We start from the raw sequence: 15845 nt of genomic DNA on the forward strand, positions 1-15845 counted from the left end.
TATGTTGGGTGCAATCCATACTAAAGGCTGCTGTGGTCTTTGATCTTCATTAGTAAGTGCTTCAAGTCCTCTTCACTTTCAGCAAGCAAGGTTGTGTCATCTGCATAATGCAGGTTGTTAAGGAGTCTACCTCCAATCCTGATGCCCAGTTCTTCTTCATATAGTCCAGCTTCTTGTATGATTTGCTCAGCATACAGATTGAATGCGTATGGTGAAAGGATACAACCCTGACACACACCTTTCCTGACTTTAAACCAGTCAGTATCCCCTTGTTCTATCTGAACAACTGCCTCTTGTTGTAAAGATTCCTCATGAGCACAATTAAGTATTCTGGAATTCCCATTCCTCGTAATATTATCCATAATTTGTTATGATGCACACAGTTGAATGCCTTTGCATAGTCAATAAAACACAGGTAAACATCCTTCTGGTATTCTCTGCTTTCAGCCAGGATCCATCTGACATCAGCAATCATATCTCTGGTTCCAAGTCCTCTTCTGAAACCAGCCTGAATTTCTGGCAGTTCTCTATATACTGCACTGCTGCAGCCATTTTTTAATGATCTTCAGCAAAATTTTGCTTGCGTGTGACATTAATGATAAAAAAAAAAGATATTGTTCTATAATTTCCACATTCAGTTGGATCACCTTTCTTGGGAATAGGCATAAATATGGATCTCTTCCAGTCAGTTGGCCAGGAAGCTGTCTTCCAAATTTCTTGGCATAGATGAGTGAGCACCTTCGGTGTTGCATCCATTTGTTGAAACATTTCAAGTGATATTTGGTCAATTCCTGGAGCCTTGTTTTTTGCCAATGCCTTCAGAGCAGCTTGATCTTCTTCCTTCATTGCCATTGGTTCCTGATCATATGCTCCCTCCTGAAATGGTTAAACATTGACTAATTCTTTTCAGTATAATGACTCTGTGTATTCCTTCTTTCTTTTTTTTTTTTTTTTTGATGCTTGCTGCATCATTTAATATTTTCCCCATAGAATCCTTCACTATTGCAACTTGAGGCTTGAATTTTTCTTCAGTTCTTTTGGCTTGATAAATGTCGAGCGTGCTCTCCTCTTTTGGTTTTCTATCTCCAGCTCTTTGCACATGTCATTATAAAACTTTGTCTTCTCGAGCCACCCTTTGAAATCTTCTGTTCAGTTCTTTTACTTCATCATTTCTTCCTTTTGCTTTAGGGGTTCGAATTTCATAGGCAAGTTTCAGAGTCTTCTCTGACATCCACCTTGGTCTTTTCTTTCTTTCCTGTCTTCTCAATGACCTCTTGCTTTCTTCATGTATGATGTCTTTGATGTCATTCCACACCTTGTCTGGTCTTCAGTCACTAGTGCTCAATGGGTCAAATCTATTCTTGAGATGGTCTTTAAATTCAGGTGGGATATACTTAAGGTCATATTTTGGCTCTCGTGGACTTGATCTGATTTTCTTCAGCTTGAACTTGCATGTGAGCAATTGATGGTCTGTTCCACAGTCGGCCCCTGGCCTTTTTCTGACCAATGATATTGAGCTTTTCCATCGCCTCTTTCCACAGATGTAGTCAATTGATCCCTGTGTGTTCCATCTGGCAAGGTCCATGTGTATAGTCACCGTTTATGTTGATGAAAGAAGGTATTTGCAATGAAGGAGTCATTGGTCTTGCAAAATTCTATCATTCGGTCTCTGTCATTGTTTCTATCACCAAGGCCATAGTTTCCAATTACTGATCCTTCTTTTTTGTTTCCAATTTTTGCATTCCAATCACCAGTAATTATCAATGCATCCTGATTGCATGTTCAGTCAAATTCAGACTGCAGTAGCTGATAAAAATCTTCAATTTCTTCGTCTTTGGCCTTAGTCGTTGGTGCATAAATTTGAATAATAGTTGTATTAACTGGTCTTCTTTGTAGGCATATGGATTTATCCTATCACTGACAGCTCAATACTTCAGGATAGATCTTGAAATATCTTTCTGACAATGAATGCAACACCATTCCTTTTCAAGTTATCATTCCCAGCATATGATTGTCCAATTCCAAATGGCCAATATCAGTCTATTTCAGCTCACTAATGCCTAGGATATTGATGTTTATGCATTCTATTTCATTTCTGATGATTTCAAATTTTCGTAGGTTCATACCTCATACATCCCAGGTTCTGATTATTAATGGATGTTTGCAGCTGTTTCTTCTCAGTTTGAGTCATACCATATTAGCAGATGAAGGCCCCAAAACCTTTACTTCATCCACATCAATTAAGGTCGACTCTACTCTGAAGAGGCAGCTCTTCCCAGTCGTCTTTTGAGTGGCTTCCAACTTGGGGGGCTCATCTTCTAGCACTATATCTGACAATGTTTCAATGTTATTCATAAGGTTTTCACTGACTAATGCTTTTCAGAAGTAGACTGCTGGGTCCTTCTTCCTAGTGTATGTGTAGACATATGTTTTCATTATTCTTGGCTATAACCCTCGGAGTGAAAATGCTGGATCATGTGGTAAATCTATGTTTAAATTTTTGAACTACCAAACTGTTTTCCACAGCTGATGTACAAGGTTACATTCTTGCTAGTGATATTGAATGTGACTGTGTGGATCATGACAAATTATGGATAATATTGTGAAGAATGGGAATTTCAGAACATTTTCTTTTTTTAATTGTACTTATGAAGAACCTGTACATAGACCCAGAGGTATTTATTCCAATAGAACTAGAGTATACAGCATAGTTTATTGTCAGTAAAGTTGTGCCTCAGGGCAGCATCCTTTCACCATACTTATTCAACTTATATGCTGAGCAAATAATCTGATATTGGGTTATATGAAGAAGATCAGGGCATCAGGATTGGAGGAATACTCATTAACAAGCTTCAACATGCAGATGACACAACTTTGATTGCTGAAAGTGAAGAGGAATTGGAGCACTTACTGTGAAGATCAAAGACAACAGTCTTCAGTGTAGATCACACCTCATCATTAAGAAAACAAAAATCCTCACAAGTGGACCAATAAGCAATATCATGATAAACAGGAAAAAGATCAAAGTTGTCAAGGATTTCATCTTACTTGGATCCACAGTCAACACCCATGGAGGCAGTTAAGAAATCATTGGGGAAGTCATCTGCTCTTTGAAATGTCAAAGGGCAAAGATGTCACTTTGATGACTAAGGTGTGCCTGATCCACGCCATGGTGTTTTCAATCACCTCATATGCATGTGAAAGCTGAGCAATGAATAAGGAAGACCGAAGGATTGATGCCTTTGAATTATGGTGTTGTTGTAGAATATGGAATATGCCATGACTGTCAAAAAACCAAAAAAATCTATCTTGGAAGAAGTACAGCCAGAATTCTCCTTAGAGGAGAGGATGGTGAGACTATGTCTCACATACTTTGGACAAGTTATCAGGAGGGAACACTCCCTGGACAACGACATCATGCTTAGTAAAGTAGAGGGTGAGTGAAAAAGAGGATGTCCCTCAGGGAGATGGACTGACACAGTGGCTGCAACAATGGGCTCAAGCATAAACAATTATCATGAGGAAGGCACAGGACCAGTCAATGTTTCGTTCTGTCGTACATAGGTTCACCATGAATCAGAAATGACTCGCCGGCACTTAACAACAACTACTGTTGCATTAGAATTTCTATTTATCCATATACTCTCTAACATTTGTAATTTCAGTTTTTTTTTTTTAATTTTGATGTTGTCGTTTGTTTGTTTTTTATTTTTTTAATTATAACCATACTAGTGGGTATAAAGTAATATCTCATCGTGGTTTTGATTTGCATTTTCTTAATGACAAATTAAGAAGCTTTGGTGGCCAGTGGTTAAGCACTTGGCTACTAACTGAAAGGTTGGCAGTTCCACCCACCAGCCCATTTTGTGTGAGAAAGATGTGGCAATCAGCTGTGTAAAGATTACAGCCTTCTAAACCCTATGGGTCAGTTCTATTCTGTCTTATAAGATCATTATGGATAATTATGGATAACATTGTGACAAATGGGAATTCCAGAACATTTAATTGTGCTCATGAGGAACCTGTACCTAGATCAGGAGACAATGTTTCAGACAGAACAAGGGGACACTGAGTGGTTTAAAGTCAGGGAAGCTGTGCGTCAGGGTTGTATCTTTTCACCATACCTATTCAATGTGTACGCTGAGCAAAAATTCCGAGAAACCGGACCATATGAAGAATGGAACATCAGGATTGGAGGAAGACTCATTAACAACATGTGTTATGCAGATAACACAACCTTGCTTGCTGAAAGTGAAGAGGAAGCACTTATTAATAAAGATCAAAGGCCATAGCCTTCAGTATGGATTATACCTCAATATAAAGAAAACAAAAATCCTCACAACTATACCAGTAAGCAACATCATGATAAATGGAGAAAAGATTGAAGTTGTCAAGCATTTCATTTTACTTGGATCCACAATCAACAGCCATGGAAGCAGCAGTCAAGAAATCAAAAGACGCATTGCATTGGGCAAATCTGCTGCAAAGGACCTCTTCAAAGTGTCAAAAAGCAAAGACATCACCTTGAAGGCTAAGGTGTGCCTGACCCAAGCCATGCTATTTTCAATTGCATCACATGTATGTGAAAGCTGGACTTGCACGTCTGTATAAAACTAAGGATTGACTTTTCCATTAATGCAAAGAAGGCTACTGGAATATTGATGGAGGGTACATGGAAAGTATACATTGCTTTGGGTAATACTGACATCTTCACAATAAGATGCAGTGTGGGGTGAGGATATGGAAAGAGGGAGTCATTTTTTTAGGGGGCATCAAGTTTTATTAAGGGTGGTGGAAAATTTTGAAAATGGATAGTGGTGATGGTTTCATAACATGATGAACATATTTAATGTCACTAAATTCTACATGTAACAATGTTGAAATTGTGAATGTTTGCTTATATATGTATTCAACAATAATAAAACAGCTAAAAAAGAAATAGAAACTCTACACTGGTCTATAACAATACATGATTGGATTAAAAATTTATACATTCCCACAACAAAAAGCCCAGGCCCAGATTGCTTCATTGGTAAATGCTATCAAACATTTAAAAAAGAAGTAATACCAATCATTAACAAAATTTTCCAGAGTATGAGAAGGGAAGGCAACATTCCTCCAGTTATTCTGAGGCCAACATTACTCTTATAACAAAACCAGATGAAGACATCACAAGAAAAGAAAACTAAAGATAACATACCATTTAAAAATATATGCAAAATTCCTTAAAAAAAAACAAAAAACTATGAAACAGAAGCAACATATGAAAAGGATTGTATAACATAACCAAATGAGATTTAATCCAGTAAAGTTAGGTTGGTGTATCATATGGAAATTGAAGTTATATTCCTTATTAGTAGCATGAAGGGCAGAAAAACATGGTCGTTTCAATAGGTGCAGAAAGGACATTTGACAAAAATCAACACCCATTCGTGATTAAAAACATTCAGGAAACTAGGAATAGAAGTAAACTTCTTCACTGAATAATCCCAAAATGAAATAAACCACTCCCTTTTTTTTTTTTTTAAAAGCATCCAAAGAATAAAATGCTCAGAAACAAATTTACCAAAGAAGTGTAAGAATTGAAGTTAGCATGTACCAGGCCATAATCAATGTATTGAGGATAAAGTTATTAGTAAAACAGGAAAAGCCATCACACTTGTGGTGTTTACATTCTAGTTAGAGGAAATAGATGAACATGTGAACACCTAAGTACTGCTAATTATAGTTCAGTAATGATCAGGACTAGGAAGTTTAATGATCAGGATTAGGAAGAAGAAAGTGGGAGGGGACAATGTGCAGCAAGAAACAAGGTGACTATGATATAGTAAACTTTAAGCAGAAATGTGAAGGGAGAGAGGGAGCATTCCAAACAGAAGGATCAGGAAGTGAAAAGCCCTGAGGCAAGAGCATGTTTATGATTGTTTAGGAATACACCCACTCCTCCTCATCAACATGGTGAAGTTCAAAGACCAGGTCATTATGTGACGATCAAAGCTATGCAAAAATGGATGACGACCACATCAGATCAGAAAATGGAGGATGACTACCTCATTAAATAACTGCTAAATTACATCATTCCATAACTGCAAAATCAATTAGAAGTATGGCATAGCCAAATTGTCACATAGGCTTAACTATCACATGCAGCAATATTCTCGCCTCATACCTTGGCTTTCATTACTGCCAGATGTATGTTGTTAACCCACAAAATAGACGGATATTAGATGTTTTTACTATATGACGTAACCTGTACTGTATCTACCAAATGATTTATTGAAAACAGAATTATTAGTTCCTTTCAGATGCTATACTTCTATAAAAAAATAGCTTTTGGTAAATTATGTCAACAGAAAGCAAATGCCTTAATTAAAAAATTTATACCATCTTTTTTATTTTCGACTCAGAATAGTTTTTCAACTAGAGAAACAAAAGAGGTTAGACACGAGTTTGTATTCTGATACCGTGATTGGTAATTTTAATTTCATTTATTAAAGTTAGTCATTCCACTTTAAATTCCCATTCCTTTGTTTAAGTGCACAGTAGGGTCCTTGCATATGCTTCTTTTTGTGGACTTGTGTGTGGCCGGTTTCACACATATGCTTGCATTAGCATGTGTTAGAGAACATGTGAATAAGTCAAATGCCATTTTAGATGTTCTTGAAAAGCAAAACCCAAATATTCTTAAATTACACTGAGCCATTATCATTCATGTGTTACATTTCAGAACACAATGTATTGCTTATTAGACAACAGGCTTTTGAGGAGCTAAGTCTATTGCCTTAGGAATTAAGTGTATTGAAGGCCTTGATGTGTAAGCCATTGCACAGAGAATATCTGAGGGGATACTGGGTTGTTGTGGATTCTACAAAATTAAAAATTTAAGCCTACAGATAACTTTGCCTCCTCAACAATCTTCTTGAATGCATTTTTGACATCCTTGTTCCTCAGGCTGTAAACCAGAGGGTTCAGCATGGGGGTGATCATGGTGTAGAACACAGATGCCATTTTGTCTGTGTCCATGGAATGACTGGAACTTGGCTGTAAGTACATGAAGATGATTGTCCCATGGAGGATGGAGACAGTGGTGAGGTGGGAAGCACAGGTGGAAAAGGCCTTCTTTCGTCCCTCAGCTGAGTGCATTCTCAGGATAGCAATAAAAATCAACAGGTAAGAGGTCAAGATAACCAAGAGACTAAAAACTATAGTGCAAGCTGTCAAAGTGAAGAGTACAATCTCATTTGTGTAGGTATCAGAACAAGAGAGAGCCAGCAGTGGGGGGATGTCACAGAAAAAGTGATTAACCACATTGGAATGACAGAAGGGGAGGTGGAATGTGAAGGCAACATGGATGGAAGATTGCAGGAGTCCACAGACGTAGGAACCAGTGACCAGTAGAGCACACACAGTACTTGTCATGATGGTGGTGTAATGTAGGGGTATACACACTGCTGCGTGGCGGTCAAAGGCCATTGAGGCCAGGAGAAAACTTTCAGTGGTGGCAAAGGCTGCAAAGAAGAACACTTGGGCACCACACGCCTTGTAGAAGATGATCTTATCTCCTGTGAGAAACCCCACCATCACCTTGGGTGTGACTGTCGAGGCATAAACACAGTCCACCAGGGAAAGGTCACTGAGGAAAAAGTACATGGGGGTGTGGAGATGAGAGTCTAACAGAATCAACACGATCATCCCCAGATTCCCAGCCAAAGTGATGAAGTAAATGAGTGTGAAGATTAAAAATAAAGGGATCTGCAGTTCTAGGGCGTCTGTTAACCCCACAAGAATGAACTCAGTCACCTCTGAGATGTTCTCCATCAAAGTTATTGGCAAATCATCGTGTGAGGCACCTATGGCAAGATGAGAAAGCACAAGATAATGAGAATTGAAGTGGCCAGAGTCCCTTGCTCACATGCACCTGTTTCCTGTCCAGGGCAGGATCTTGTGTGCAAGAAGCTGGGCTGAATTCTGGGCCGGGTTGTGGTGAGTAAGATCGTTCATCTGGAAGTTGCATGGAAAGGCTTTAGAATGTCTCTGCTGACCATGGTTGCCACAGGGATGCAGATTATGACTTTGGCGGCACATTCCACCTTATTTGGTATATGACATACTTGGCAGTACCCATTACTCTGTACCAGAAGCACACTTTTTCACTATTTGCCATGTCTTGCAAGTATTCTTATTCATTGAAATATTGTATTTCTTGTTGATATATAGAAAGCGAAATTCACAGAAAGTAAAATATAGGAAATATTTTGCCTGTCACTTATGTAGGATGTTGACTAGCCCTGCCAAACACATTTCCCATCTTTTAGGGCCCCTCACCACCTTGTGCATGATAGCTGAAGATACACAGTGACTCGTGGCCCTGATTTAGGGACACACACACTTTTGTTCCTTATCTGTGAAGGTCATTAATTGGGTGCTTCACTTGACCATTGAGCCCTGAAGGAAGCTTAGCAATCTCTTGCACACCCTTAGTGGTGTGTTGGCCTTTTGCAGTAAGCCTAAACATAAATGAGTAGCTTTGCAAAAGCTGGAGGCAAAATTTTATTTTTCTCATAGGCTGATATTTTCAATCTCCCAGCATTACATATGCTTTATTTATGAACAAGGGGAGCAGGGGCAAAAGAGTTGGTATTTTATTTCCCTAGAGACTAGCATGGGACAGGAGTCCCTGGGTAGTGCAAACTATTTACACACTTGGCTGCTAACTGAAAAGTTGGAGGTACAAGTCCCCCCAGAGGCACCTCAGAAGAAAGGCCTGAAGATTTACTTCTGAAAAATAGGCCATTGAAAATCCTACAGTGTACAAGTCTAATCTGACACACATGAGGTTGCTACAAGTTGGTGCTAACTCATTGACAACCGGTTTTTAGAGGCTCTGTGTCCCCAACCAAGCCACAGGCCTCCTGCCATGTCACAGCGGGTGTCTGTTGTGCTCACCTCCAGGGACTGCTCAGTTGACAGTCTATTGTGTCTGCCGTGATTATAGCATGAGAGGCCATCTCAACACAAAAGCCATTCCTGGTTCTTGAATGTTCGATCTTTCCTTTCTCCTTGAGTAACAACCCTTCATATTCAAGGTAAGATATATTTAAGAATAGCCTTGTGGGAAAAACCTATATACAAACAGGTATGTTAATCATAATATATTGCCTCAGTAGAGGCGTGCTCAGGGTGCTTTGAGCAGAAAGGATGTACTTTTAGCCTAATTTAGGGGCTCAAGAAGACTTTCTGGAAATGATAATTTCTGAGCTATGGTCTGAAAACTGAAGAAATAATGATGATTACTTATTATAATAGTAAAGACTTTATAAAGCACTTACTATGTGCTAGGAAACTGCTCTAAGTTGTTCACATATATTAACTTATAAATACATTTAGCAATTCTTAGGCATGTACTATTATTCCCCATTTTGCTTAGAAGGGAAACTGAGGTTTAAAGAGGGAAATTACTTCCTCAAGTAATAAAGCTATTGGTTGAAATGGGATTTGAACCCGTGAAGCATGATCTAAAACTTTTCTCAAAACAGTGGATCAAGCTATTTAACTTTTCTTTGTTTCCTCATCTTTCAAATGGGAACGATAACAGTATTAACGTTTTAACATGAACGAATGCATTACTCAATAGCAAGTACTCACCAGCTTATTATTATTTCAGTGTATAACTGCCCCATAGGGTTTCCAAGCAGTGGCTGGTGGATTCGAACTGCTGACCTTTTGGTTAGCAGTGAAACACTTAACAAATGTGCCACCAGGACCCCATGTATAATACAAGGATATATGTTTTCCGATTGTGCAAATAAGTGTTACTCACGGATTAGCAACTTTGGTGAGATATGGCCTTAGAAATATTATGTTCACATCTTGAATCACAGTTTCATTATCTGTGAAATATTAAGTTCATTTAATACCGGTGTATGTATTTTCATACTGTGGAAAAGATTAAATTATGGTATTGGAAGATATAAAAGATATAAAAATCCTAACACAATGCCTGGCATACAAAATACATTAAGCACTAGTTACCTTTCTTTTTTTCATGTTTTCCTCCTAGATGGTTTTGCAAATATGCCAACTATGAACCAGGACCTTGTATTACAAAATGAATATCATAATTCCTGACATTTTAACAAGGGTAGAGACAACCAGCTCTTTATTCCTCCAAAAGTGATAAGTGCTATAATAAAATTATCTCTAACGTGTTAGGAAATCATCATGGGAGTGCCAAGAGTTTGCCAGAACATACTACCTACCATAAAGTTACTTCTTGGCTCATTATTTGTCAGAGGTCTATGCTTGTTAGAATATCCAGATTGGGTCCAAACACCTAAACACATGTGTCTGTTTACACTTCCTTTTAAAAAAGTTAATTTCTGTATCATGCTGATACACCAGGAGTGGCCAGTATATTCCTTATTTATACTTCTACAGGAAAAGAGGCACAAAAAGACTCCTGTAAATCCAGGAATTCAGAGGTGGAGAGATGACCATGGGACAGCACTACAAAGCACGAGACCAAGTTTAATCCTAATTCTATTGATAACCAGCTGGATATAGGTGTGCCACTGACCCCGATCTCCTCAACTCACACAATAAAATACTTTCTTCAACTCCCTGATAGGGTGTTGTCATGCTCTGATAACTCAGTACCCTTATGACAATTAATATGAAAGTTATTTGAAAAGCATAAAACTATAACAATTTTTTTGATCCAGGCAACCTGAGCCATCCTTTAGTGGTTACTGCAGGATATTCAGCCAGCAGCATTGAAAGTCCATACTTTGATGTTACCAAAGAAAATTGCTCAAAAATTGAGATCACCAAAAAGATGTTGGCAGTGTTGTAACTTCTGAATTCAGAAAGGGAGTTGTGATATTTGCCCTACTACTCTTAAAAAAAAAGAAAAAGAAAAAACCACACCTGTTGCTATTGAGTCGATTCCAACTCCTAGAGACCCTACAGGACAGAGTAGAACTGCCCAATAGGGTTTCCAGTGAGTGGCTGGTGGATTTGAACTGACAAACTTGTGGTTAGCAGCCGAGCTCTTTATCACTGTACCACCAGGACTCCACTACTCTTATAGCATGTTTTACATTGAATGCAATTAGGAGGCATTGTCTTCCTGCCTTTGAGTAAAATCTCCTTCCATTTCAACCATTTATATGAGGACACGTGATAGCAATGAGCATGTAAATCTGGGTGAGAGAGAGCAGCTTGTTGGAGTGGAAAGAGCAATGGACTAGGAGTGAGGGGACAACAGTTGTTGTCCTTGGTCTAGCCATTTAACTTTCAATTTCCTCATTTGTAAAACAAAATGATGCAATCTTCTAGAATCCCTTGAACTGTATTTGGTCATGATTTTGTATTTTTCCTAACACTTACTTGTTTCCTAGGAATGACCAAGGAAGTCCCAAAGGTGTGGGTACAGAACACCTTCATACCCAGGTCATTGGTCTGAAGTCCACATCCAGGAAAGCGTCATGCTGGAGAAACTCCTTCACTGCTTCTGGAGCTCTAGGCTGTGGAGCAGAATCCGGGCTGGTGTTCTTGCAAATTTCAAGGCAGAGACAACAACCAGATTACGCAAGTCTCTAGGGGAATATTTGGTATCAAGTGGATGAATATCTCAGGAAGCTTTTGATCCCAGATTGGCCCTCCTAACACGTCCTCAGCTGAAGATATCAGAGACTAATGTCTGCATTTTGGCTGGGAATGCTTATGAAGACTTGAGGGAATAGAAGCTTATAGGAAAGAGCCTCCAATAGTCACAGCAACAGCCACAACCAACTTTTGTATGAAAAATAAAAATTTCACGGAAATCTATGGCTTAGGTGGCATCAAGACCTCATGTAAGCTTTTTTGTATTTAATTCTTTCTCACAGGCTACAAGGTCTCTCCAGAATGACAATATTTCTTATTTACTTACTTATTGACAAAATATCTACCTGACTTAGTGCTGTATGGGTGCCTTTTTTTCTTTTCATTTTTACAGTAAAGGTGATGGACCCTTTCTTTTTTCTGCACAGTCACTCAGATGCCTAAATTAATCCTCCATAATTCTCATTTCCTTAAATAAGAATTATCACTCCTTTCTTTTTTTAAGTTTCCTTATTGTTATTGTTGAAAATATGCACAACAAAACATGCAAGAATGCAACAATTTCTATATGTACAATTTGGTGACATTGATTATATTCTTCAAGTTTTGCAACCATTCTCACCCTGCTTTTCTGAATTATTCCTTCAGTATTAACATAAACTCACTGTACGCTAAGCTTTCTATCTAACCTTTGAGTTGCTGTTGTCAATTTTGATCCCATACAGGTAGTTCTTTAAAAGAGACAATGTTCAAAGCAGACGTTCTTTACTAATTAAGCTAAGAATTGTTTGGTTTAAAAAAGACTTCAGGGAATATTTTTGGCTTAAGGTTTGAAGTTTAAAAATTATCTTAGGGCAATAGTTTTGGGGGTTTATCTAGCCTCAAAGAATCCGGATAGTTTGGATTTTATGAGAATTTGAAATTCAGTTTCACATTTCTCCCTATTTTGATAAAAACTCTTCTATCGAATCTTTGATCCAAGTGTTCAGTAATGGTACCTGGGCACCATCAATTTCTTCTGATCACCCTTTTTGCAATGTGGTCATGCAGTCAAGTATCAAAGTTTGAGTAGAGTGACCAAGTGGCCTTGCTTCTAATGCCAGTTTTGTCATCTGTTGCAGTGTGACCTTGGCTGAATTATTTAACCTCTGCAGCATATCACTTATAAGAAACTGGGATAATAATATTGTATATCTCATAGAATAGTCATAAAGATTAAATGTCGTATATGCACAGTTGAGCGTAATGTCTAGCACATAACAAGAGATGGATAAATTCAAATAAAACGTTGACAGTTCAAACCCACTGACACTGTGGAATAAAGACCTGGTGATCTGGTTCTGTAAAGATTATAGTCAAGAAAACCCTGTGGAGAAAACCCTTCTCCATAGCCAGGTATTGGAATCGACTTGACAGAAACAAATATTGCTATTTATATTTTATTGTGCTTTAGGTGAAAGTTTACAGTTCAAGTTAGTTTCTCGTTCAAAAATTTACACCTATGTTGTTATGTGACATTGGTTGCAACGCCCACAATGTTGAAATTATCAAATAATATCATTAATATCACATGCAAGTAAAATTTTACAGGTCATTCAAAAGTTGCTGCAGCAGTACATTGACAGAGAACAGCCAGAAATTCAAGCTAGATTCAGAAGAGGACTTGGAACCATGGATATCACCGCTGATGTCAGATGGATCTTGGCTGAAAGCAGAGAATACCAGAGAGGTGTTTGCCTGTGTTTTATTGACTATGCAAATATATTCAACTGTGTGGATCATAAGAAATTATGGGTAACATTGTGAAGAATGGGAATTCCAGAACACTTCATTGTGCTTATGAGGAAACTATACATAGATCAAGAGGCAGTCATTGGAACCAAACAAAGGGATACTGTGTGTATTAAAGTAAGGAAAGGTGTGTGTCAGGTTGTATCCTTTCACCATACTTATTCAATGTGTATGCTGAGCAAATAATCTAAGAAGATGGACTATATGCTGAAGAACAGGACACCCGGGTTGGAGGAAGAGCCATTAATAACCTGCGTTATGCTGATGACACAACCTTGCCTGCTGAAAGCGAAGAGGACTTGAAGCACTTGCTGACAAAGACCACAACCTTCAGTATGGATTACACCTCAACATAAACAAAACAAAAATCCTTACAACTGGATCAGTAAGAAACATCATGATAAACGGGGAAAAGATTGAAGTTGTCAAGGATTTGATTTTACTTGGATCCACAATCAACGCCCATGGGAGCAGCAGCGAAGAAATCAAAAGACACATTGTATTGGGCAAATCTGCTGCAAAGGACCTCTTTAAAGTGTTGAAAAGCAGAGATGTCACCTTGAAGACTAAGGTGCCCCTGTCCCAAGCTATGGTGTTTTCAGTTGCCTCACATGCATGCAAAACTGGGTAATGAATGAGGTAGACCAAAGAAGAAACGATGCCTTTGAGTTATAATGTTGGGGAAGAATATAACATGCACTGCCCAAAGAATGAATGAATTTTTTTTGGAAGAGGTACAGCCAGAATGCTCCTTAGAACCAAGGATGGTGAGACTTTGTCTCACATGCTTTGTGCATGTTTTCAGGAGGAATCAGTCCCTGGAGAAGGACATTATGCTTGGTAAAGTAGAGGGTTAGAGAAAAAGAGGAAGGCGCTCAAAGAGATGAACTGACATAGTGGCTGCAAAAATGGGCTCAAGCAGAACAATGATTGTGAGGGTGGCACAGTACCGGGCAGTGTTTTGTTCTGTTGTGCATAGGCTCCCTATGGGTCCAAACTGATTTGATGGCAGCTAAAAAAAAAAAAAAAAAATTTTTTTTTAACAAGAGCTAACAACTTGTCCCTTTCTCTCTTCTCATCTTGTTTTTTGGATAGGAGTTGCCCATTTGGTCTCTTATACTTGATTGAACTAAGAAGCACGTTCCTCACATGTGTTATAGTTTGTTTTATACCCCTCAAAAACCTAACCTGTTGCCATCAAATGGATTCCTACTCATAGGGACCCTTTAGGATAGAGTAGACTTGCCACATAGGATTTCCAAGGAGCAGCTGGTAGATTCAAGCTGCGGAGCGTTTAGTTAGCAGCTGAGCTCTTATCCGCTGTACCAGCTGGGCTCATTTTGTTTTATAGGCCTGTCTAATCTTTGTTTGAAATGTGGGCTTCAGAAGTGGTTTCAGTTCTGAGTTAGCACAGTGTTTGTGGGCCATAGTCTCAGGGGTTCCTCCAATCTCTGTTGTACCAGTAAGCCTATTCTTTTTTTCATGAATTTGAATTTTGTTCTACATTTTTCTCCTTCTCTGTCCAGGAGTCTCTGTTGTGGTAACTTATTAGAGCAGTTAGTGGTGGTAACAGGGCATCATCTAGTTCTTCTGGGCTCAGGCTTGTGAAGACTCTGGTTCATGTGATCCTCTAGTCCTTTGGGTTAATATTTTCCTAGTGTCTTTGGATTTCCTCATTCTCTTTTGCTATGGTCAGGATGGGAGCAATAGTTGTATCTCAGGTGGCTGAATACAAGCTTTTAAGACCTCAGACTCAAATCACCAAAGTAGGATGCAGAACATTTTCTTTATGAACTGTGTTATGTCTATTGACCTAGATGTCCCCTGAGACTGTGGTCCACAGATCTCGGCCCTAGAAACTAGGTCCCTCAAGGTGTTTGCATGTGTCTACGAAACTTCCATGACTTTACCTTGATTAATTTATGCTGACTTTCGCTACATTGTGTGTTGTTTTTCCCTTCACCAAAGTTGAAACTTGTCTACTATCCAGTTAGTGATTTCCTCTCCCTGCCATTCCTCACCTTCATAACCATCAAAAAATGTTTTTTTTCTTTCCCCCCCGTGGGTAAATCTTTTCTTGAATTTTTGTAGTAGTGGTCTTATGCAATATTTATCCTTTTGTGTCTGATTTATTTCACTCAGCCTAATCCCCTCCAGATGGATCCGTTTTGTGAGATGATTTGTGGATTTATCATTGTTCTTTATCATGACCTTTTATTCCATTGTGTGTATGTACCATAATTTGTTTATCCATTTATCTGTTGATGTGCACTTAGGTTGTTTCCATCTTTTTCCTATTGTGAATAGTGCTGTAATGAAACATGGTATGCATATGTCTATTTGTATGAAGGTTCTTATTTCCCTAGGATATATTCCTAGGAGTGGAATGGTATGGTATTTCTATTTCTAGCTTTTTAAGGGGTGCCGTATCATTTTCCATGGTGTTTGTA

The 15845-nt window shown here is 38.5% G+C and overlaps 1 protein-coding gene across 1 annotated transcript; it reads right to left on the bottom strand.

The window, feature by feature from the left end:
• Positions 1-6873: 6873 nt before the first annotated feature.
• On the bottom strand, positions 6874-7821 carry LOC126080851 (olfactory receptor 5B12-like). The gene has a single exon (XM_049892039.1). The coding sequence runs from the start codon at positions 7816-7818 to the stop codon at positions 6874-6876; it is 945 nt and encodes a 314-aa protein (XP_049747996.1). The 5' UTR covers positions 7819-7821.
• Positions 7822-15845: the final 8024 nt, after the last annotated feature.

This window comes from Elephas maximus, chromosome 7, assembly GCF_024166365.1.
Source record: "Elephas maximus indicus isolate mEleMax1 chromosome 7, mEleMax1 primary haplotype, whole genome shotgun sequence".
Classification (NCBI taxonomy): domain Eukaryota; kingdom Metazoa; phylum Chordata; class Mammalia; order Proboscidea; family Elephantidae; genus Elephas; species Elephas maximus.

Bases quoted from the DNA above. Each gene is read 5' to 3' on its own strand.
- LOC126080851 (XM_049892039.1), bottom strand. From the start codon at position 7,818: ATGGAGAACATCTCAGAGGTGACTGAGTTCATTCTTGTGGGGTTAACA.